General features: G+C 39.4%; 1 protein-coding gene across 3 annotated transcripts; it reads left to right on the forward strand.

Annotated features, from left to right (window-relative positions):
* The first annotated feature begins 1,578 nt into the window (after positions 1 to 1,578).
* B4GALT6 (beta-1,4-galactosyltransferase 6) lies at positions 1,579 to 24,592 on the forward strand. Of its 3 annotated transcripts, XR_014529284.1 has the most exons (10): positions 1,580 to 2,613; positions 11,933 to 12,049; positions 13,909 to 14,022; positions 16,023 to 16,147; positions 16,417 to 16,533; positions 17,846 to 18,033; positions 19,531 to 19,653; positions 20,631 to 20,732; positions 21,478 to 22,959; positions 23,323 to 24,592. XR_014529284.1 is itself a non-coding variant. In XM_083517795.1 (9 exons), the coding sequence occupies exons 1-9, from the start codon at positions 2,499 to 2,501 to the stop codon at positions 21,623 to 21,625; spliced, it is 1,149 nt and encodes a 382-aa protein (XP_083373921.1). In that variant the 5' UTR covers positions 1,675 to 2,498; the 3' UTR covers positions 21,626 to 24,592. The 3 variants fall into 3 exon arrangements, 2 of the variants coding, with proteins under 2 accessions (XP_083373922.1, XP_083373921.1); XM_083517795.1 differs by having other exon boundaries at positions 1,675 to 2,613; positions 21,478 to 24,592; XM_083517796.1 differs by lacking the exon at positions 19,531 to 19,653 and having other exon boundaries at positions 1,579 to 2,613; positions 21,478 to 24,592.
* Positions 24,593 to 24,595: the final 3 nt, after the last annotated feature.

The raw sequence follows: 24,595 nt of genomic DNA on the forward strand, positions 1-24,595 counted from the left end.
ACGTGAAAAAGGAGGGCTGCATATTTCAAAAATGATTATCAAACTATATAGATCTAATTTTCATTTGTATGTGCTGACAATAGTACTGCTTTCATAACTACAGAAAAGATTACTGCAAGTTTTCAAAGGTAAAACAAAACATATTGTTATTTATAAAACTTTGGAGTATGTTAAAACGGTGACATCTAGTGGTAGTATCAAATATTAGCAATGCTTCCAATCCTAGCTGCCCAGTTTCTGTGATGTTTCCGTCTGTTCTTCCCTCTCCTTCTAATTAGAAAAGGTAGATCGATCAGATTGACATCTTAAGCACTGCTTCAAGTGTTCCAAATGGGGTTAATTAAACACATGATAGATAGGCAGTGGGAATGAGTGAGTTAATTCTTGTCTAGTGTTAGGAGCCTGTCTTCAGTGGGGAAACTTTTCTATCTGTGGGGGCTCCACAAACATTTTTTTTGTTGGTTATAGTCATGCTTAGGCATTCGCCTGCACACATAGGGTGTTAAAATAGAAATGAGAGCAAAGGCACTCATGCAAGTCCTATTCCCAACATCCTTGGGCACACAAAGCGCTTGTCAGATCTTTGTGTATTTACCACTAAGATCTGAAAAGGGTTTTAAAGTGTGTTCTGTTGAATCTCTCTGAAATCGAAACCCTGATAGCACATGAGAAGAGTAAAAAAAAAGTATGACAAGTGGGGTGCCGTAGGGTTCTGTCCTGCACCCATTGTTGTTCAGCTGCTTTATTAAAGAAATAATTGAAGGGATGTTCATCAAATTTCCAGATGACAGCAAACTGGAAGGGGTAGCTAATGCCTCAGAAGACAGAAAGAGGATTCAAGGTGACATTAACAGACTGGAGAACTGAGTCAAAAGTAACCAAATGACAAAATATAATATATGGAGATACAGTTTTTCTTTTTTCTTTCTTTTTCTGGGTGTGCTTATTGGTGTTTGCTATGACTTTTTTTTCCTTTTTTGTCTTTTTACTGAATATGTTTTGATCTGCATTTTCTTTCTTTCTCTTTATTGCTGTATGTATTTTATGTTTAAAACTTGTTTAAAATTTGTTGATTAAACCTTAATAAATATTATTAGGAAAAAAAAACAAAAGTAACCAAATGAATTTCAATATGGACAAAAACAAGGTTCTGCATTTAGGCTGGAAGAACCAGCAGCAAAAATATAAGATGGGGGAGATACCTGGCTTGCCAGTAGTAGTATATGTGAAAACCTTCTGGTTTTCCATTGCATCCTCCCCAGTCAGTGAGCTTTGCATACTCATGCATACTGAGTATGCTTAGTCCCCACTGTGACGTTTGGTTCCCCACCCCTTCTAAGGTTTTCTTTTCCCTAGTCTTTTTTTTAAAGTAGTTTTTAGTGCCTCTGCAAAATCTTGTGCCGGGTCCTGCTTCCAGGTTCCCCACAGGCATCTGGTTCGCCAATGTGAGAACGGGATGCTGGACTAAGAAGGGCTCTCCCTTCGTCCTCGGTTCCGCATTGGCCCGGGGAGCGGGACGGCGCGCGCTTCCTCCCTCGCGCCTGCCCGCCTTTCCAACCCACGCGAGCGTGAGCGGCGCGCGCTGCCCCCCCTCCCATCACCCCCCGCCGCCACCTGCGCGACACGGAGTTCTGCAGTTCCCCTTCGTCACGCCGTGGAGCCCGCGCGCGCGCCCGCCCGCCCAGGCACCCCGCACTTTCCCTCCACCGCCGCAGTCCGAGAGAAACCCGCTGGTGGAAGGAGGCGGGCCTCGGGAAAAGAGGAAGAGCAGCAAGCCGAGCGGAGAGAAAGCGGCTAGGGATGCCCGGACGGCAACCGCTCCCAGCCTGCGGCAGGATGGCGAGGCGGGCAGCGTCGGCCAAGGAACCAGCAGCGGGGGCTTCCGGTGGGCTGAGAGGACCCGGAGCCAAACGGCAGCAGCTTCCCCTCAGGAGGCGTTGCTGAAACACCTCTCCTTCCCGCCTCACAGGGGGAGCACCAAGTTCGGACTGCAGGGAGGTGGGGGCGGCCTAGAGGGACCACAACGACACCCCCTCCCACACTTCCCTCAGCGTCTTTCACCTGCGTCATGAAGCATCGCCCTCCTCCCTTCAGGGCTGCGGGCGCTCGCCCTTTTCCTTGACGCCTCCCTTTGGGGTGGCGCGCGCTGCCCCCCTTCCCGCCCTCCGCTTCGTTCTGTGCCCCCCCCCCCGCGCCGGACCTTCTCTCCGTCCCCAGGTTGGCCCATCCTGTGTGGGATAACCTCGCCCCGCTGACCATGCCTGGGAGTCCGTCCCCGCCGGTGGGGCTTCCTGCTCTCCCGAGGCCTCGCTCTTGGCTTCGTGGTCTGTCTTAGCAGCTGGTTCGGCTTGGCATCCAGTCCGTGGGCAGCCTGCTTTTTATTTATTTTTATTTTGGTGGGGGTGGGGTTTGCACCTTCAAGCCTGGGAAGCGCAGCCGCCACTTGCAGCCGGGGGGAGGGAGGGGGGTGGCCTGCCTCTCTGCCCCGGAATAGGAGGATGTCTCTCTTCACGAAGGCGCTGCGAGTCTCCAACCGCTCGATTTTCGTCTTTCTCTTCTTCTTTTCCTTCTCCTCCTCTTGCCTGTATTTCATTTATGTGGCACCCGGAATAGGTAAGAAGGGATCCCCGGCTTGCGTTTTTTCAAGGTCGGTGGGTGGGATTAAAGGGCATGTCGTTCCAAAACGGCTCCAAGGATTCACCAGGGACTTGGTTCATTCATACATGTGCACATGCGTGTGTGTTTTTTCCTCCTCACATGCGATGATTTGGAGCTGTTCTCCATTGAAAAACATTGTGTTTGAGATTGTACTAGGAGCCGATGATCAAAAAGTCTATGTTTGATATTGTGGTGGCTGATCTCACACTTGCAAGTCATTATTGCCTGATGCTGCAGGTGTTGAGTGAGAAATGCACAAGTGTGAACTCATAAACTGAAATGTTACACTGATGCAGTTTCATTGTGTTGGGTGAATGGCAAATCATACGGTGGTCAAACATTCCTGTGTGTACACTGTCAATAAATTTTGGAAGTGCATGTTTTCAAAGGGATGGATTGTTCTTGTCCTTGTGTTGTGAGAGATGCACACTTGTCTGTAATGATAACATGCTATTACAGGAGTTGGGCTTCTAACAAAAGAAAATACCAGTTTTACCTGCATTCTGTTTGGTAATTCTTGTTGGTGATGAAATCAGATCCACTCTTCTGCTCATTATGACACTTGAATATATAAGACTTGTGAGATATGGGAGCGTGTTGGACAGTGCTTGTGACATAGCTTCTAAAGAGAACAGCCCATGCAAATATGCTGAGAGAGCTTTGGATAATTTTACATTTTATTTCTATAAAGCCTGAGTGCTTCTCAGCCTTTTCACACAAATACACTATAGCAGTCATTTAAAAACAATTCCTCCTGCGAAAAATATTGTGGCCACATCTACTACATTAATCCACTTGTAGATGATTTGAAAACTTCACTTGGTCCAAATTGCAACAGCAAGATTACTGGGTGGGGTTCCATTTAGACCTCTCATAACTCCTGTTTTTAAACAGCTGCACTGGTTGCCATTTCACTTCTGGACTCAATTCAAGGTACAGTCGTATGCCTTGGAACTCGTACGTTTCGGCTCTTGAACGATTGAAAACCAGAAGTGAGTGTTCCGGTTTTGGGAAGCTGAACATTTGGTGTGGCTTCTGCGGCTTCCGATTGGCTGCAGGACGCTCCTGCAGCCAATCGGAAGCCGCGCCTTGGTTTTCGAACGGTTCCGGGAGTCAAACAGACTCATGGAACGCATTCTGCTTGAGAACCAAGGTACGACTGTACTCTCATTAATTCCTAAATTCCTAACTCAGGGATGGTGCATCCCATTTCACTACTTGAGGTGAAATGGGAAGTTCCACTTTGCCTTGCTGCTGCTGCTGCTGCTGCTCCTGGCGCCACCTACTTGGCTCCTGCTGCCCTATCTGCTCTGCTGCCACCACACGCCCTGTCTCATCTGACATGGGCGGAGAAATGGCACAATTTTGGGAAAGATCTTGCCCAAAATGGCTTCAATTTTGCCCCAATTCAGCACCAATGGTGGAAGTGGCAGGGCAGGGAGTGCTGCCTGGGAGACTTCTGCTGCCTGAAGCAGTTGCTTCACCTGCCCTGTCTGGGCCAGCTCTGCCCTAAATGACTTGGGCACCAAATACCTGAAAGACCACCTCCTTCCCTACAGGCCCCCTTCAGGTGTTAAGATAAACAGAGGGGCCATATTGGTTCTGGATGTAGTCCCCCAAGAGAGGACATTCTCTGTAGCAGTGCCTAAGTTGTGGAACTGTCCACAGAGGTGCATCCAGCATCTTCATTGTACAGCTTTTGGTGAGTGCTGAAGGCATACCTGTTTAACCTGGCTTTTGACATATTAGATGAGGGTCTTTTTAAAGAGGTGGTGCGCCACTCTCTCCTTAAAGGCAATTGCTATCTCTCCCTTCTCCAATGAAGTATTTGTCACTCCCTGGATCCTCCTCCAGCTGTTTTGGGATCATTCCCATCATTCCTGACCACTGGTCCTGTTAACTAGGGATGATGGGAGTTGTTGTTCAGAAACAGCTGGAGACCCAAGTTGGCCAACACTGCCCTAAGGCTAGCTCTAAGAAGCTAAGATGGGCCACCTTCTCACAGTACAGTAATCTAAACTGATCCAGTATAGATGGAACTGACAGTGCTCTAGATGCCTCCATTGGACTGGCTCCAATTCTGACATTCAGGTTTTAACTCTAGTCACCAATCCTCCTGTGTACTTGAAATACCAAGGTGATCTACATGCCCCACAGTAATGGCAAGGGAATTCAGGAGTGATTGTTTTGGTGGTTCTACTTCTCATCGTTCTACAGTAAGACAAGAGCCTTGAAAGGGGCACTAGCCATGTCAGCCAGAAAATCCCCCAGGGCACTCAGGAATCCATCTGGTTCCATTGGTCTCTGAGGGTGAACTAACCCTTGTTAGTTACTACATTTAGCTCAACCAGAGAATGATCCACCCATGACAACAGACTAACAGCAAGCCCCCAACCTGCTCTGTGGCAAGACTAGGTTGAGAGTATGCCCACCCACATTTGTTGGACCACTGATGCAGTGAGACAGCCCCATGGTTGTCACAGAGGCCATGTGGTCCTTAGTTGGCTCATTTGTGGCAGCCTTAGCCTGAATATTAAGTTTCCCAACACCACCATAAAAGGGTTCTCCAGCACCACGTGTCAGACAAGCTCTGTGAGTTTAGTTAGGAAGGTTGAAGAGCAGTGGGGTGGATGGCACACACAAAAAAATCCCCTCTCTCTGGCCCAACACCACAAATTAGACTACACACCTGCAGTAAAGGATAACAAACATCAGGAGAACATCCACTAGTTGACACTTAAAAAAAATGGGGGAAATGGACATAAACTACCTTCAAACAGAAGTGATTACTTCATATGCTTCTTGGTACAGTTAAGTAGGAAATCTGGAAATCGATTTGGATATGAACTTGTCTCAAAAAGGGAGAATATAAAATTGAGAAGATCCTATATGATTTAGGATGTATCAGTATTCATGATAGTGCATAGTGTTCAGTAGGAAAATGAATCTTTTCTGGCATAAGTCCTAATATTTACTTGCACTGAACTTTCATATTGTGGAATGGCTACCTATTTTTAAAATCAAATTCACATTTCTTTATACAGCACCCTTTAATTACTAATTGAACAAAATTGATTTCACGTTGGTTTCAAAGGGAATATGTTTCCTTAGAGGATGTCTGCCTGTGGATTAAACTACAGTGCAGTGGTGCAATAACAAGTTTAATTGATTTAAGTAACAATAATCTAGTTGTGAAAGCCTCATGACTTTATGATACCTCCTTACCTTTTCTTTGGTTGTGAGGTGTGATTTGGTTACCATATTGAAGTGTTTTACTGTGGTAACTAAGGAAGAAATTCATTGTAGTGCTATGGCAAAAGTTCTATCAGCACAAGCGTTTCAGTTTGCCAGATGGAATGAGCTTCTGTCTCCTCCCACTGTGTGCTGTTCTGGGAGTTCTCCTGACCCCCTCAAACTAATTTGATGTGTGTGTGCAGGGGGCTCACAGGGGAAGGTGGGGGGGAAAGCCCTGTCACACTAATGGAAGTCGTTGTGCAGGCTTCATTCACGTGACTCGCGAGTTGAATCCAGACCTAAATTTGTTTCCATGTTTACATTCGGGATAATAATTCTGGATTACAGGATATCTAAAATGACATGGACCAAACTTACACATGCCCAACTAGTTTATGTGATATTTTGCATTCTTGATACTAGCACTGACATTTCAGCTAGCTGAAAACACAGTTCGAGTTTTTCTTACAATTTATGTTACAACAAAGGCTGCTTTGGGTAAATAATATTTTTTATGTAGAGTTGGGCCTGATTCATATCCAGCTTTTGCATGGTTGTCCTGTGGCATGCCAGTAGCCACATCAATCAAGCAACAATGTGGTTTTTTCTCTTGGGAAGAGAAAATGGCATAAGAAGAAATCATGACAGCGGGTGTTGGCAAACTTATTGTGCAGGTTTCCCATAAGCATCTGGTTGACCACTGTGAGAGCAGGATGCCAGACTAGAGGGACCCATTGGCCTGATCCAGCAGGCTCTTTTCATATTCTCATGCTTCCTCATTATAATGTCACTGTTGTATCATGATACAGGGGCATGCAGAAGCACAGCTGATGGTATGGCTCTCTTCTCTGCTTGCATATACTGTATTTTTTGCTCTATAAGACGCACCAGACCATAAGACACACCTAGTTTTTGGAGGAGGAAAACAAGGGGAAAAAATATTCTGAATCCCAGAAGCCAGAACAGCAGGAGGGATCGTTGCACAGTGCTCCCTCTCGCTGTTCTGGCTTCTGGGATAGCTGCGCAGCTTGCATTTGCTCCATAAGATGCACACACATTTCCCCTTACTTTTTAGGAGGGAAAAAGTGCGACTTATAGAGCAAAAAATACGGTATATTATTTGACAGAACGTGCCAGCATTGTCAATGCTGACTGCATCCATCACTTGTTAAAATAGATAGATGCCAGATGTCAGGCTTATAAGTAATTCCTCCTTCTTCCTTCTTTCCTTTGCATAAAGTAAGTTCAAAAAATATATTACCATGTTCTCATATTTAATTGATTTTTTTTCAGAGTTAGTGAAGAAAAAGACAGGTACTCTAAACTGAATATTGAATTTTTTTTTAATAAAATATTTATTAAGATTTTCAAAATGTTACAAAGAGAGAAAACAGAGAAAATAGCAACGAAAGAAAATACAAAGAATCCCCTTCCCACCATGTAAAAAAAAGAAAGAAGAAAATTCCAAATAAAAAAACAAAAAGGTGACAAAATTGCAAAAATCCCGAGCTTTAAAAAAAAAAAAACATTTAAAAGCAAGTTCATTATTTTCAGACCCTTAACTGTCATTACCTTCTTTCTTAGACCTCCTCCTCCCTTCCTTTGTATCCTAGTTGTTAATTATCCCAGCAAATCCTTTCCTTTCCATGTTTCATAAAATTCTATCATTACATTACCCTAGACTATTTTAATCCTATCTTTCTATAATAAAATAAACCTTAAAAATTTAAAGCTTAAGTCTTAACCTTGCCCGCTTCTTATAATCATAATATTCTTTCATAATTCTTTGAGCATCTTTGCTAAAGCCAGGTGATTTCTTCCAACATTTTTCTATCATCCATCAACTTTAAAAAACATTCTGATAATGATAAAGAAAAAAAAGAAAGGTATAAACAAATCCAATCTTTATCCAACGCCCCTTCCTCCTGGTTCCGGGATTTGTCAGTCCTTATTCCCATCAGTCTAGCCCGGTAACCTTATGTCCGAGGCCCTCAAGTCACTTCCATGGCCCTTCCGCGGCTCTTCTTCATATTTGTAGTTGTAATTTCCCTTATCTCCTGCTCGTGGTAACTCCAGCTTAACAATATATTTTGCTCGTGGTAGCTCCAACTTAGCAATGTTTTTAACTCTTCTCGACAGATCAGACCCTTTTCCATGTTCATCGCTGCATTCCATGTGGTAATTAAAAGCATATTTCAAGGGCCCTCCAAAGTTGAGAGCCCCAACAGTCCCAAGCATTTCGCAGCCCATTACCATATTTGAAGAGTCCAGACATCCCAACATAGGGGGGTCAATCCAGCCCCCCATTTCCAAACCACACCAAACTTTTCCTTTCCAAATCTGGCTTTTTCCAAATTCATTTGTCGAATCCAAAAGATCATACTCCTGTTGGGTCTGTTCTGTCAAAACACACTCCTGATTAAATGCCACAAACTCCTGTTCTATCAAAATACACTCCTGGTTTGAATCCTGAGTATGCTCCACATATTTTCCCGCTGTCTGGTCAAAACATTCCACTGCCTGTTTAAGATTTCTAGTCGAAATGACTGTCCAGTTCACCTTTTCGTGTAATTCTTCCAGTAGAGCATTTGTTTTGTAAAAAGCACACACCAAGGCTTCTAGATACATTGTCCTACAAGGTCAAATACTTTCCCACGATTATTCTGTAACAGCTGTCAGTTTCCTGGAGTTAGTTACAGTTTCACAAGCTCCCCCTAGGGGGAAGACTTCTGTTTATTCTTGCCACGGAGTTTCCTTTTTTTTTTATAGATGCTTTAGATACTTTGTCCATATATATTCCTTTAAAATGCGAAAGGGAACAGTGGAATCGCAAAGTTTCTCTTCTTTTAGCAATTGTCTTAGTGAACTTCCACGTCAGTCCTGACACCCCGCTCCAGGATCAGGACGGAGGAAAGTTACTTCCCTTTAAAGTCACTTCAAACAGTCCAAAAAAAAAGTTCACAATTTAAAATGTTGAAATCCAATCTTTTAAAGACGATTTTCTGAGCTCTAGTATAAATTGCCTTTGCTTTATTCTGTTTACAAAAGAACGGAAGGGTGATTTCCTGTTTAGCCCTTCCCGCTCCGTACCTAATTTGATAGATTTTTTTTTTTATATTCCGATTCTGTCCTTCTCATAAAATCTTTGTTTAATATCCAATTGTTCAAATTCTATTTTTTTTAATAATAATTTTTATTAATTTTCCAAACATATATAAAACAAATAATAAAACAAAACAATACAAAACATACAAACAGATAAACACATATAATTTCTTAAACTTATTTTCATACACCTTATTTCCCGGACTTCCCCATACCTCCCTTTTTCTGCATCCTTATGTTAGCCCTTTCTCAGCAACCCTTAGTTCAATTAATTCACTCATTTTCATTTTACATTCTTTAAAGTTATGATTTACAGCTGCAATTCTCTATTTCTTATAACCATAACATCTCAGCCATCATCAATCTTACAACAGTCTTTAAGATATTTTTTGAATTTCTTCCAGTCTTCTTCCACCGTCTCACTCCCCTGGTCACGGATTCTGCCGGTCATCTCTGCCATTCCCATGTACTCGATCACCTTCGCTTGCCATTCTTCCAGAGTGGGTAGCTGCTCCGTCTTCCAGTACTTTGCCAGAAGAATTCTTGCCGCTGTAGTAGCATACATAAAAAATGTTCTATCCTTCCTTGGCACCAATTGGCCCACCATGCCCAGGAGAAAGGCCTCTGGTTTTTTCAAAAATGTCCATTTAAGGACTTTTTAAATTTCATTATAGATCATTTCCCAGTAGGCCTTTACCTTCGGGCAGGTCCACCAAAGGTGATAGAAAGTACCTTCAGTCTCATTACATTTCCAACATTTGTTGCTGGGCAAATGATAAATTTTTGCAAGTTTGACTGGGGTCATGTACCACCTATAGATCATTTTCATTATATTCTCTCTCAATGCATTACAAGCTGTAAACTTAATACCTGTATTCCACAACTGTTCCCAATCATCAAACATTATGTCATGACCTATGTCTTGTGCCCATTTGATCATAGCTGATTTTACTGTTTCATCTTGTGTATTCCACTTCAGCAGCAAATTGTACATTCTCGACAAGTTCTTAGTACTGGGTTCTAACAATTCTGTCTCTATTTTCGACCTCTCCATCTGGAAACCTATTTTCCTGTCCTGTTTAAATACCTCGTTTATCTGACGGTAGTGGAACCAATCTCGTACCTTAGACTTTAATTTGTCAAAACTCTGCAATTTAACTCTTTCACCATCTTGTTCTAAAATTTCACCATACTTTGGCCATTTGGACTCCATATTTAGTTTCTTTAACTCATTAGCCTCCATTGGTGATAACCACCTGGGAGTTTTACTTTCCAGTAGATCCTTATATCTTATCCAGACATTATACAGTGCTTTCCTAACAATATGGTTTTTAAAGCCTTTATGCAATTTTACCTTGTCATACCATATGTATGCATGCCAACCAAATCTATTATCATACCCTTCCAGATCCAAAATGTCTGTATTCTCAAGAAGTAGCCATTGATTCAGCCAGCAAAAAGCTGCCGATTCATAATAAAGTCTCAAGTCCGGCAGGGCAAAACCCCCTCTGTCTTTTGCATCAGTTAAGATCTTAAAGTTTATTCTGGGCTTTTTGCCCTGCCAGACAAATTTTGATATGTCTTTTTGCCACCTCTTGAAACAGTCCATCTTATCCAAGATCTGGAGTGTCTGGAATAAAAACAACATTCTAGGCAATACATTCATCTTGATAACAGCAATTCGGCCTAACAAGGAAAGTCTCAACCTTGACCATATTTCTAGATCTTTCTTCACCTCTGTCCAACACTTATCGTAATTGTCTTTAAATAAGTTTACATTTTTAGAAGTCAAGTTCACACCCAGATATTTCACCTTTTTTGTTATTGTTAAACCAGTTTCACTCTGAAACTTCTCTTTTTCTGCCATTGTTAGATTTTTCTCTAACACTTTGGTTTTTTGCATATTCAGTTTGAATCCTGCTACTTGACCAAATTTCTCAATTAGTTCTAAGACTCTTTTAGTACTAGTCTCTGGCTGTTGCAAAGTCAATACCAAATCATCTGCAAATGCCCTTAATTTGTAGTCTTTAGCTCCGAGCTGAACACCTTTAACCAATTGGTCCCCTCTAATCATGTTCAGCAAGACCTCCAGGACTGTTATGAAAAGTAAGGGTGATATTGGGCATCCCTGTCGTGTACCTTTTTCTATAGGAATCTCTTCCGTTACCACATTGTTAACAATCAACTTTGCTTTTTGCTTAGAGTATATAGCACCTATACCGTTTTCAAATCCTTGGCCTACCCCCATCCCTTGAAGATTCTTCTTCATAAAGGTCCAACAAATGTTATCAAAGGCTTTCTCCGCATCCACAAAAATTATCACTGCTTTTCTATTAATCTTTACTTCCAACAACTCTAAAATGTCTAGGAACATTATAGACAATTGTTCAAATTCTAAGTACTCACGGGTGCTTATTTTTAGAGTGCAAATTGTCCCAGGAAAAAAGGCAGCACTCTCCGGCACTCTCCGGCAACAGCTGTGCGGCTTCGCTCCACGGAAATAGCGATTGACTCACAGCACCGCGCCACTTCCCCCTCCTCACTTCGGAGCCCGTTGGTGGGTTCCTTAGCGGATTGGGGGGGCGCTAAAGGTGCCTGCCGAGTCCCACGGTCACAGGCTTCATCCGCCTGTGATTTTAAAGGGGTCCCCGCTTCGCCGTAGCGGAGAAGACCCTGTTTACCGTGGAGCCAGTCCCTCCAGTTCAGAGGGAGTCCGCCATTGCCGGTGGCGCCACCCCGTACATTTCACTTCCAACTGTTATTGAGGTCCCACAGCTTCCCCCCTTTTTTTCAGTGCCTTAATTTATATTTGGCAATGACTATATATATTATTATATTATATTTGTCAATCATATAATTGTGCAATAATGAGTAACATTTATAGTTTCAGTTTCAAATTGAAGCCAATTTTGAATGATTTTTCATCTCTCAACAGCAAATACGTATCTATTTATGGTTCAAGCACGAGGTATAATGCTGAAAGAAAATGTGAAAACAATAGGGCATATGATCAGGCTGTACACTAATAAAAATGCTACTTTAAATGGCACAGGTAAGAACGTTATGCTTTTCATTTTTTATCTTAGAACATTTTCATAACCATCTGTTGAGTGAACCATAGATTACAATGCATTTGTTTATTGTAAAAATTTCTAAAATGGCCATGAAATAGATCCTAGGATAGCGTACAATAAAATTGGAATAAGAATAGAATAAGAGCAGCAAAAATAGAACCCAATAAATGCAAAACATAGAAGAATACAAACTAAACAACAGCAGCTGAAAACAAATAAAGACAAATTAAAGACAAATGTAACCCTTTTAAAATGTCCAGACAATCAGAAAAACCTTAATCTGGCACCAAAAACATTGTAATGTCAGAAATAGGTGATTAATAGAAAGGAAATTGTTGATGGGAGCTAGACATTTTGATTCCAGCACACTAATTTGACTGCAGGTTTGTTTCTGGGCTGAATTCGAGGAACTGGTGTTAACCTGAAAGTTGTTTGGGGTCTGGGAAATCTAAGGACTGCCTTGTTCTGTGTGTTTCTCCCAGCATTCACCAATCATCATCTGAGGCTATGCTCCAGATCTCTGAAGTTGTGAAGCACAGCTGATGGCAAACTGGGCTAGAGTATTCCACTTTGTGGAATCCACTTTGTGTATCAGGCCATATCACCATATGGTTTCAGGCAGTTGAAACATGATTGTTCAAAAAGGATGTGGCTGATTATTTTTTTGTTCTGCCTGGCTGTTCTGAAATTATTATTGTGTTGTGGGCTTTTGGGGGTGGGGATTGTTTTATATCTTAGAATCTTATAGCCATAGAATTGTAGCATTGGGAGGAACCTCACAATGCAGGAATCATAGCTAAAGAATACCTGACAAATAGCTTCTCAACCTCTGTTTAAAAAACCCCCATGAAGGAGAATCCACCACCTTCAGAGGTAACTTTTCCCACTGTTGAACAGCTCTTACCATTGGAATATTCTTCCTAACATTTAGTTGGGATCTCCTTTCTTGTAATTTGAATCCATTGGTTTGGAACACCAGAAAATATGCTTGTTCCCTCTTCCATGGGACAGCCCTTCAGATATTTGAAGATGGCTATCATATCATCTCTCAGTCTTCTATTTTCTAGGCTAACCGTACTCAACTCTCTCAACCATTTTTCATAAGGCTTATTTTCCAGACACTTAACGATTTTGGTTGCTATCCTTTGTACACATTCCAGCTTGTTGATATTCTTTTTAAACTGTGGTGCCCAGAACTGGACAAAGTATTCCAGCTGGGGTCTGACCAAGGCAGAACAGCGTGGTACTATTATTTCTCCTGTTCTGGACACAATACTTCTGTTGATGCAGACTGGAATTGCATTAGTTTTTTATATTTTTGATGTCTCATGTTAAGCTTGTGGTCTACTAAGATCCCCAGATCCTTTCCACTTGTACAGTAGTCAAGCCAGATGTCCCTGATCCTACATTTGTGCATTTTATTATTCCTGTCTGAGTGTGGAACTTTACATTTGTCCCTATTGAAATTCATTTTGTTGGTTTGGGCCTAGTTCTCCAATCTTCTATAGTCAGTAATAATATTTTATTAATTCTAGTTCTGTGTTCTGCAGTATTAGCTACCGCTCCCAGTTTGGTGTCATTGATGTCAAAATGCCTTCACCCAAGTTATTTATAAAGATATTGAACAACATCACGCTCAGGACATAACCCTTTATCACTCCATTGGCATTTTTGAAATACTGTTTTTCTATTGTATCTTTCTGAGTTCCTCAGAAAGTATATGAGAGAGATGTTTTAAAATTAATAATATGCAGATGGCAATGTTACCTTATAAACATAGAAACAATTGTGTTTTTTCTTTCTCTTTTAAATTGAAATTGTATTTCTTTCTATGAAGATTACCCTGAAGGCAACAATTCAAGTGATAACCTTGCACAAACTGTGATGTACCTTCCAGAAAATTTCACTTATTCTCCTAGCCAACCTTGTCCGGAAAAGTTGCCATATATGAGTAAGTTCACCTTGACATATGATCTGTTTTACTACAGATTGCTTTGAAATAGTCTCTTTCAATAAAGTGTATTAAAAAATTTTCCTAGATGAGTATGGATATAATTTATATTAAAACCATTTCTTAGATGAATATGGATATAATTTATATAACTAGAATCCTCAAAGTAGAAGAAAAGCAGGTTAGATTTATTTATTTTTAATAATGAAAACTGTTTAGTAGAAAAATAAGTTTTGGAAGTACATACCACAGTTCAGAGCTGGCTATGAGAATGCATGTTTTGAAAGCAGTGCATTCAGGTGCAGTGTTCTTTTCAGTTAGAGGATTCTGTCATCTTGCAGGAGAGAACTTTTACCCATTGCTGCAATTAACGACAATTTATTTTATTTATTAATAAGTATCTTTATAAACCACTATTCATGAAAAATATCAGAGTGGTTTACAAAAGTTATACGCTCAGAAGGCCATACAGTGAAAACCATATGAATTTATTTATTTTTAAAATCAGAAATCAGCTAATTATTATGGAAATTGCCTGATGGAATAGAAAGGTTTTCAGCCCACCTTTAAAAATTGAAACATTCTGAAATAGAATGATCCTGTTGAATCTCTATTGGAAGAGTGTTCTACAAGACTCGGCCGATGGCACTAATAGCTTGAACTCAAATGGGGACTGCAAAGGAAGGTCCCTGCTGTAAGGGGGTTGCAGTTGGTGGCAGTAACCTTTTGGAGTGAGTTTTACGGCATGTAATGCCCTGAAAGAAAATATTATGAAAATGATATACAGGTGGTACATGACCCCAGTCAAGCTGGCAAAAATATATCACGTGCCCGATAATAAATGTTGGAAATGTAAGGAAGCTGAAGGAATGTTCTTTCACCTCTGGTGGACGTGCCCAAGGATTAAGGCTTTCTGGGAAATGATTTATAATGAACTAAAAAAGGTATTTAAGTATACCTTCCCTAAGAAACCAGAGGCCTTTCTCCTGGGCATTGTCGGCCAAGGGGTGTCGAAGAAGGATAGAACTTTTTTAATGTACGCAACAACGGCAGCAAGAATACTTATTGCAAAGCATTGGAAGACACAAGATTTGCCCACTCTGGAAGAATGGCAGACGCAACTGATAGACTACATGGAACTGGCTGAAATGACTGGCAGAATTCGAGACCTGGGAGAAGAGACGGTGGAAGAGGACTGGAAAAAATTTAAAGACTATCTACAGAAACGCTATAAATTGTATGAATGTTAGGAGTATGCACAAATGAGAGTAACATGGCAGCAGTAAACCTAATGTAAGACATATGAGAATAGGTGATGTGCAGAGAAATTGTGAAATCTGAAGAAACACTATGTTCAAATTTAGCAGGTTAATTTATGATAAAAATATTTATAATTTGGAATTGGATATCTGAGAATTACAAAATAAGATTGGAAGTAAGGTAACAAATTGCTGTATTTAACTATATGACGGAGAACGCAGGGGAGGGCGATGAGAGGAAGTCCAAAGATCATGAAAGTATGACCTATGAACATTTGTAATCTTTTTTCTTATTTTTTATTCTTACTTTCCTTATTCTTATTTTTTAATTTTTTATTTATATTCTTACTATGAACCTTTTTGCTTTTTCTGTAACTCTGTTGTTACTTTTGTTGTTTAAAATCGCAATAAATATTTTACACAAAAAAAAGTAACCTTTTGGAAGCTCTGGGGTGGATCCAATTCTAGCAAGGCTTGCATTTGGTGCCAAACATTAGAAATGTCAAACAAAAATAAGGAGTGCTCTTAAAGGCTCCCAATTGTTCCTTTTGTAGCTGCATTTTTACCTGCCCCACACTTACCATAATTTGGCCCATATTTCAGAGGTTCCCCATGCCTGACCTATGGAGTTTATATATTTTAGTTTTATCATAGTAGTGTTCTATTTTAAGTCATAATTATGAATAACTTCAGGTTGGTTTTTTAAATTCACATTAATACTTCATTCTTTTCACAACTTAGGAGGCTTTATTGATGTCAATATGAGTGAAATTGGTTTGGATGAAATTCAGAAGATATTTTCAAAAGATTTAGACATTGAACCAGGTGGTCATTGGAGGCCCAAGGACTGTAAACCACGGTGGAAGGTGAGGTGAAAGTGAAGATGATATTTTCTTAACGTCTAAAAATACTTCTTAAATGTTTCAGTCTATGTGCAGCATGATCTAATAAAGCTAGGTGATTTTCTCAGTCTTGACATGGTTTTTCTTTTGCAATACTGGAATACATCTTCAGAATGATATAGAACATATGTATATGTATAATTTGTGTTTTTCAGACCAGAAGCTGACATTGAACTGTAGTTTAAAAGTAATACTGTATTATACTTATACAAACTTACTCATTGTATTTGAAGGTTGCAATACTCATTCCTTTTCGGAATCGCCATGAACATCTTCCAATATTTTTCCGACACCTGATACCAGTGTTACAAAACCAAAGACTGGAATTTGCTTTTTATGTTGTTGAACAGGTGAGCGGCTTTATATTTGTTTTAGAATGAATTCAAATATATTATTGTAAATAATGCATTGTATCTATGTTAATCATGGTTTCCAAGGTGTAATCTACACACATATAAAAATGCTATGAAAATGCTTTTTTAAAATAAATGTTTTAAAAAATACATTGAATTTTGCATAGCTCACTGTCACCATCTAGTGTCAGATTTGTATATTGCACTTTACAACACATTTAAAACGTTTTATTTGCAGCTGTGTAGTTGAGATGGCGCTCTGGTCTAAACCACTGAGCCTAGGGTTTGCTGATTGGAAGGTCGGTGGTTCGAATCCCCGCGACGGGGTGAGCTCCCATTGCTCGGTCCCAGCTCCTGCCAACCTAGCAGTTCAAAAGCACGTCAAAGTGCAAGTAGATAAATAGGTACCACTCCAGTGGGAAGGTAAACGGTTTTTCAGTGCGCTGCTCTGGTTTCGCCAGAAGTGGCTTAGTCATGCTGGCCACATGACCCAGAAAAACTGTCTGTGAACAAAGGGCAGCTCCCTCGGCCAATAAAGCAAGATGAGCGCCGCAACCCCACAGTCGTTCGCGACTTGACTTAACTGTCAGGGGTCCTTTACCTTTACCTTTTAGCTGAGTCCCAAGAAATATTACTCTTGCAAGGTTTGGGTAAAATTCCTTAAAATGTTTCCTTTAATCAGGTGAATTAAAAACTAATTCTTTTGCTTAAAAAGATTGTCTCTTAGTTTATATAATTTTAACTGTGGCATTGCATATCCAAGTTTGTGGGTTGTTCCAAATGAGCTGTGATCACTCAGTCAGTAGAGCATGAGGCAAAAGATTCCTGCATTGCAGTGGGGTTGGACTAGATGACCCTCATGGTCCCTTTCAACTCTACAATTTTATGATTATATCATACTATGACTTTAACGTTTCTGCTGTTAGAAGGAATGTAGCTGGGGTGCCAACTTGATTAAAACATTGGGGCAGGGGGACCACACCTGCCCACCCACCCACCCACCCACCATTCAAATGGCAATGCCCATCAACTTTGGGGGCCTGGCCTTCTCAAATATTTTATGGGAGGGGGAACATTTGCTATGAAGTAGCAAACATTATATATTAAGAAAACTTTTTATGTTAAAGTTTTGTATATATCTAGCTTATGTCAATAGTCAGTCCTTTTATGTCAGTTCTTATTTAACACATTTACAGCACTATCCTACACTATCCTAACCATATTGCCTAGAAGTGCCATAGAATTCAAAAGGGCTTATGCCTGGGTGAGGATTACAGTCTTAACGTCTTGTTTTTCCCCTCTTATTAAGACTGGAACACAGCCATTTAACCGAGCAATGCTCTTCAACATTGGTTTTAAAGAAGCCATGAAGGATGGTGACTGGGACTGTGTAATTTTTCATGATGTGGATCACTTACCTGAAAACGATCGAAATTATTATGGATGTGGTGAGATGCCACGACATTTCGCCGCAAAGCTGGACAAATATATGTACATGTAAGTAATGAATTCAATTAATTTGTGATTGTAGAAAATTCATTCTGAATCTCTATAGTTATAACCAATGTTTACAATTAGACAAAGCTTTGCCATTAGGAAATGGCACAACATTGGAAAATAAATATTTAAGTCAGTCATTCCTCCTGCTGTCCCACAAGTATGGGTTAAATTTAGTACTACTAGACATTCCTTGAAGCAGTATAAAACAGAAAAGTTAGTATTTGTGTATAACAAAAGTTAAGCAGTTCATGCAGATGATCTATGGATTAAAAGGCTCGTGCATTCCATATAACTTCCATATATGACTATGGGTTTTTAAGCTTTGTCATAGAACTTGGTAATTATAAATATGGATATGGCAGTGAAAAAGTTTTGGACTGTAACTACTTTGAGGTACATCTCATATCTCAAAAGTTCAACATTAACTTGCAGATGTGAAGGTTTTAAAACACTTTTAATTGACAAAATATGTACAGTTTTATTACCTAGCCCTTCTACTGAGGCAGTTTCCTTTCCATGAACTTGGGCTTTCTAAGAAGTTTCCTTGTTAACCTTATTGACATGTATTGCATTGGCATAGCTATGTACCGTAGCTACATTGCTGTGCAAATAGGCTGAAAGTCATTCCCATCATTCTTTGACAAACAACCATCCCATAATAAAACTTGCTTACTAGATGAAATCACAAAAAACTATCTCTTCTCAGTGATGTATGCACTTCTGACTACATTTCTCCCTTACCTAAAACCTGTTCCCATAGCTTAATTTTGCAGTGGCCACAACAGATTTAGTTTCTATCTTCTAAAGCTCCAGGTCTTTGTGATTCAGCTGCCCATTTACTCAATGGCTGTCTTTTATTCCTATGGCTCTCAGCCTACATTTTCCCTCACACCTTGCATATGTTTATTGCTCAGCTGCTTTATATCATACCTCCTTTGCTCTTCTTTTCTTGCATTTGCAGATAGTCACTGCTTTTGTCTAGAAAAAAAATACAGCATCAAAAGATTATGGTTGGGTTCTATAGGTGCACACCCAATATGATTTTTGCTTCCTCCCCTATGCTTTGTAAAGTAGATTCTCATGCCATATCACAACCTGCTTTTGAAAGTCTCTTTATTTTTGCTTTAAATACATGTGAATAGGGGCTGCTCCTAAAACATCATTGGTTTCATGGAGCTAGTTGTGCCATTCTATGAATCCCAGCCCATATTTCTAAAGCTTTATTTTACACTTGTATGCCTAAATCCAACCTCCTGACTACGTGGTTAGTGTTTTCCTTGTGTGTTTGTAGGAACAGCTGTAATATGACGTTATAGAAATAAACTTGGCTTATTGAATTGATTTAACAAAATTGTGAAAGCTTTGATTTTAAAAGGTGTATTCATTTCTTCAAAAAGGTTAATTGTTTGTCAAATGTGGAAAGTTGTAGGAAGAAATAATTATTTTTACCTAAATGCACTAAAGAAAATGAAATTTGCCTGCTGTCATTTTCAGTCTTCCATACAATGAGTTCTTTGGTGGTGTAAGTGGACTAACAATAGAACAATTCAAAAAAATCAATGGATTTCCAAATGCTTTCTGGGGATGGGGTGGAGAAGATGATGATCTCTGGAATAGGTGAGTGTTTATAGAATGTATAGGTTGATGGAAGTGACTTTCAAGTTATCTTCTGGCATTGAGATAGAAGATTTATTCAGATGTGCAGGTGCCTATTAGACACTTGTAAATTAGTATCTAACCGTCATTTAACATCATGCTAATTCCTATCACTTTAATGGCACAGCAAAGCATTTTCTATTAAGTTATTTGTTATTAAAATTTATATGCTGCCCTTCATTATAAAGCAATCTGAGGATGGGGCACAACACACAACATTCTACATACAAGGCATCCTATTAGGCAGTCCTGATGGTAGTCTCTTTTAAAGAACTTCAAAGAAACATAACTAGGATAAGGATAAGTTTTAAAAGTGAATTAAACTCAGAATATGTTAGGGAGAATTTTCTTTAGTTAATAAGTAGTCTATAAACAAAATAAATGTCTCCCCTGCTCGTGTTTTGAAAAGTGTGATTGGATCTGCCTGATGGAACTGATGCCAGCATGTTGGAAAACTCTTCCATTCTTCTAAGTGTTCCTGCTGTCTCACTATTGTTTTTCCAGTCTGCAGTTGCAGTCAATTGGAAGATGTGCGTTTTTAAAGACTCTTGCCAATGTTTCTCTCATGACATTTCCTCTTTAGTCGGTTGTCTAAAAACATTTATGTGAATTTTAGTATAATCCGAGAGCAAACAAGTAAATCAAAGTTTATTACCCTTCCCTAACAGCTTAAAAATAAATAAAAATAAAGACATACATGTTCTGTATAGGTCAGAGACAGACAGACATGTTGCAGGATGAAACTTGCACATTCCGATGTTTTGCATAGCTGACCAGATAAGCTATGTTCAGTTTAAAAATGTCTGACTGTGGTGAATACCTTGCATCCACAAGATTTACTCCCATTTGTGCAAATTGTTCGTAGGATTGCAACCACAGTCAAAATGGCTTTACAAATCTTAAGTTTTTCTTACACATGTTAACTATTTCAATTGTAGGGTTCACTATGTAGGATACAACGTATCAAGACCAGAAGGAGAGCTAGGGAAGTATAAGTCTATTCCTCATCATCACCGAGGAGAAGTTCAATTCTTAGGACGGTAAGAAAAATGGCTTAGTGTCAAAAGGCTCACAGGAGATTTTGTTTTCAGCATATTATGCTGTTAGCTGCAAAACATAACAGTTGCAACTATTCATGTATATAGTTTCTTCACATGCAAAACATGTCTCAAGTTTATCATTGTGGAATATATACCATTGTTATTCCCAGTATGATAAACATATGATTTAGAACCCTGAATGATCACAGTTCTAATTCCTGTGGTGATCTTTCATGAGAAGAGGAGGCCCTCCTCCTCTTCACATGAGTGGAACTCAAACTCACGGAGAGCTGTCAGCACAATAAAGATGGCATGACAGGACCTCCCCTGCTCTTGGGTGTGTGGACAAATGTCCAAGTGGCGTTTACATCTTGAGTAACACCATGTTTGGTCTAGGATTTGAATTGGTTGGTTCTGATGTCAAAATAAGCACTAGATAGCATTAGCTTATTTTGTGTTCGCATATTCCCAGCCATAGGCCACTAGGCTATATCTGGAAGTAAGCCCCATTGAATTCAAGAGGACTTACTTCCCAATAGAGATGTATATGGTTGCACTGTTGAAGTTGTTGCACTGTGTAAGTATGTTCATATATCGTCAAAGTTTTTTTTTTATTTTGAATATGTTTACATTTGATAAACAATTATCTGCTTGTTTAAAGGCTGAAAACCACTTTCAGATTGTAGCCAGTTAAACATGACTTTCCATAGCTTTTAGCAATGCTCCTTACTTTTGCTCTCCACAGGTATAAACTATTAAGATATTCCCGAGAGCGTCAGTACATTGATGGGTTGAATAATCTGCTATATACACCTACTGTTTTAGTCAGCAAATTGTATACAAATGTAACAGTAAACCTTATGCCAGAACTAGCTCCTGTCCAAGATTATTAATGGAACAGCAGAATAAATGGATCAAACATTTGAAAGTATTGATTTAAAACCGCAAGTTAAAGACATCACATCAGATATTTCTGAAGACTTAACAAAAGAAGTCAAATGATTGTATGTATGACTATGTGCCAGTTTGTGAAAAGAAACCCTAGTGGCTGCTACTTAAAATGTTTACGTCATGAAACCAACACTATTCAAGCCTTGTTTGGGCACGTTTTTCACAACAGAAACCACTCGTCTCAACTGTAATTAACAGTCGTGTAATTAGAAGCCAAGAAAAATCATTTTCACCCAGGAAATATGCTTTCAAGAAATCACAGTTAAAATGAAGTTTTTAATATTTTTCATGTTATGTAAATATCTTTTAAATTAACATGCTTTTGAACATGGCAGCATTCAAGAGTTCTGTATGTGCTTGAGAATACTTGTGTTCAGTCTCTTGGATTTTGTTTATTGGCATGAGATAACATGTAAGCAGTTAATTCTGGACAAAGACTTTGACTGGTTTACAATGAAGGACCAATTTGCTGCTTATGGTTGTAAACTATTTTGAGCTCCTATATACCTACATATGTGATTTTACCACTAATTTTTCTGTGAATAATCTTTAATTTTTTATTCTATTTATTACTTAGGCAATGCCATGATTCCCTGATTATGCTTGAAATAATATTGTTTATGCATATTGCATGTACATTTTGGGAATCCATCAATGATGTTATTGTGTGCCAATAGTGTTGGTATCAGATTTATGCCTAGTCAGTCTATTTATTAAGATATTGCTGCTTGTAGATTTCTTTTTAAAACAACTCCTTCCCTCCTCAATGGATAGTGCAGATATATGTGCTCATTAGAAGAGATTAATGAGTGATAATAGAAGGGGAATGATGGCAGAAAGACTTAATATGAACAGAATGAAATTTTCAGAACATTTGCCATTGGTTCAAATTTATTTACATTAAAGTCGCTGGAGCTGGAGTTACCCCAAGGGGGAATGTTTTGAAGGTTTCTCACATAATAATTGGCATTAGTGTCAAAAGCTTCTCTTTTTAAAGTTCTGTGCATTTTCTGCAACAACCTAAGACTCTTTCCTTCATGACCTCTAGAAAGAATGAGCATTCTCTGTGTTCTCTAATTTCACCAGTTTTTGTGGAATGGGTGAAGATCACCGTATTATAAGTGCTATTATTTAGTATATTCTTATATTAGTGCAGTTAATACCACGTGAAATTACTTCTTTAGTGCCTCAGCATATTTTTTTTTATTATATGCTGTGCATAGGTAAACTGTGGTTCTTGATCTCCCAGGAGGCAATGATGTCCACCAACTTAAAGGTAAAGGTAAAGGGACCCCTGACCATTAGGTCCAGTCATGACCGACTCTGGGGTTGCGGCACTCATCTCCCTTTACTGGCCGAGGGAGCTGGCGTACAGCTTCCGGGTCATGTGGCCAGCATGACCAAGCCGCTTCTGGCAAACCAGAGCAACACACGGAAACGCCGTTTACCCTTCCCACCGGAGCAGTACCTATTTATCTACTTGCACTTTGATGTGCTTTTGAACTGCTAGGTTGGCAGGAGCAGGGACCGAGCAACGGGAGCTCACCCCGTCGCGGGGATTCAAACCACCGACCTTCTGATCGGCAAGTCCTAGTCTCTATGGTTTAACCCACAATGCCACCCGAGTCCACCAACTTAGATGGCTTTAAAAGAGGATTAAACAAATGTATGGAGGAGAGGGATGTCAATGGCTACTAGTCATGACGGCTATGCTCAACATCCACAGTTGGTGGCAGCAGTGCTTCTGATTGCCAGCTGCTGGAAACTACAGGAGGGGAGAGTGCTTTTGTGCTTGAATCCCACTTGCTGGTTTCTGAAAAACATCTGGTTGGCCTCTCTGAGAGCAGGAAACTGAACTAGATGGGCCATTGGCCTGATCCAGCAGGTTTTTCTTATGTTATGTCCTTATGTTATGTTATGATGTTGCAAGAGACACCTATCATTCTAAATAGTATGCAAAATTCAACTAGGCATTTTACACAGTTAAATATGAAGAGTTCTTGCTGAAAAAGCAAGGATGTCAGGAAGACATGATGTAAACCAGGCATTTAAAAGAGTATTTAAACTTTATCTAGATCTCTACATTGGGTGTTCTTCTTCCACTCACCCCCAATTTATTAGTGGACTTTTACGAACTTAAACATGCCACACGTTTACCAGATTTAATATGGCCACATTATTTGAATGCAAATGCTTAACTTTAAAATGTTGTCAGCTTGTTGCATAACTTTTATATAGGTATATATTTATATATATATATTATGCCTTCATTTTTAATCTATAAAAAAATCCAAGATACATTGTACATTATTTCCTGGTTGAACACACCATTCTAGAGCAAATCTTAATATGCCATGTGCCTTTAAAGTAGCATAAGACTGGAGCTGGGAGCCATTCATATTCTTTATCCATGGCCTCTTGTAAAACCCCAAAAAAGTTGAATTTGGTCTCTGGTTTCCAGTAGTTGACAATTAAAAATGCCTATAATTGGAAATATAATTTTTAAGATTAAAAAGAGAAATTATAATTAAACAAAGTAATGATAATCATTTCACTTTGAAGTCTGCTGAGAATACTAACTTTACCCCACCCCACTTGGTCCTTTAATATTTTGGGCTAAAATTAGAGGTAATTGATATATGGATAATAAAACATGCTTTTCCCCTTGGATCTCTAGGTCTGTTTCAGAATCTTGTTAAAGAGTTGAGCTTGTATTTTTTCATGTAAACTATGTGAATTGTTTAAAAAAATGTACTTGCAGCATATCAGAGGGAAGTGTACTTAACATTATTTTACTGTTCCGGCTGTGAGATGCTCATTTAATGCACTGAAAACTAATGTTGGAAATTGTAAAGTATCATGCTATGACATTTTATTTTGCACATTAAAATGTTTGTACTTTTAAAATACAT

This window comes from Podarcis liolepis (genome assembly GCF_965112155.1).
Source record: "Podarcis liolepis genome assembly, chromosome: 8".
Taxonomy (NCBI): Eukaryota; Metazoa; Chordata; class Lepidosauria; order Squamata; family Lacertidae; genus Podarcis; species Podarcis liolepis.

Bases quoted from the DNA above. Each gene is read 5' to 3' on its own strand.
- B4GALT6 (XM_083517795.1), top strand. From the start codon at position 2,499: ATGTCTCTCTTCACGAAGGCGCTGCGAGTCTCCAACCGCTCGATTTTC. The intron at 2,614-11,932 runs GTAAGAAGGGAT...ATCTCTCAACAG, and splicing joins TTATGTGGCACCCGGAATAG to CAAATACGTATCTATTTATG. The intron at 14,023-16,022 runs GTAAGTTCACCT...TTCACAACTTAG, and splicing joins GGAAAAGTTGCCATATATGA to GAGGCTTTATTGATGTCAAT.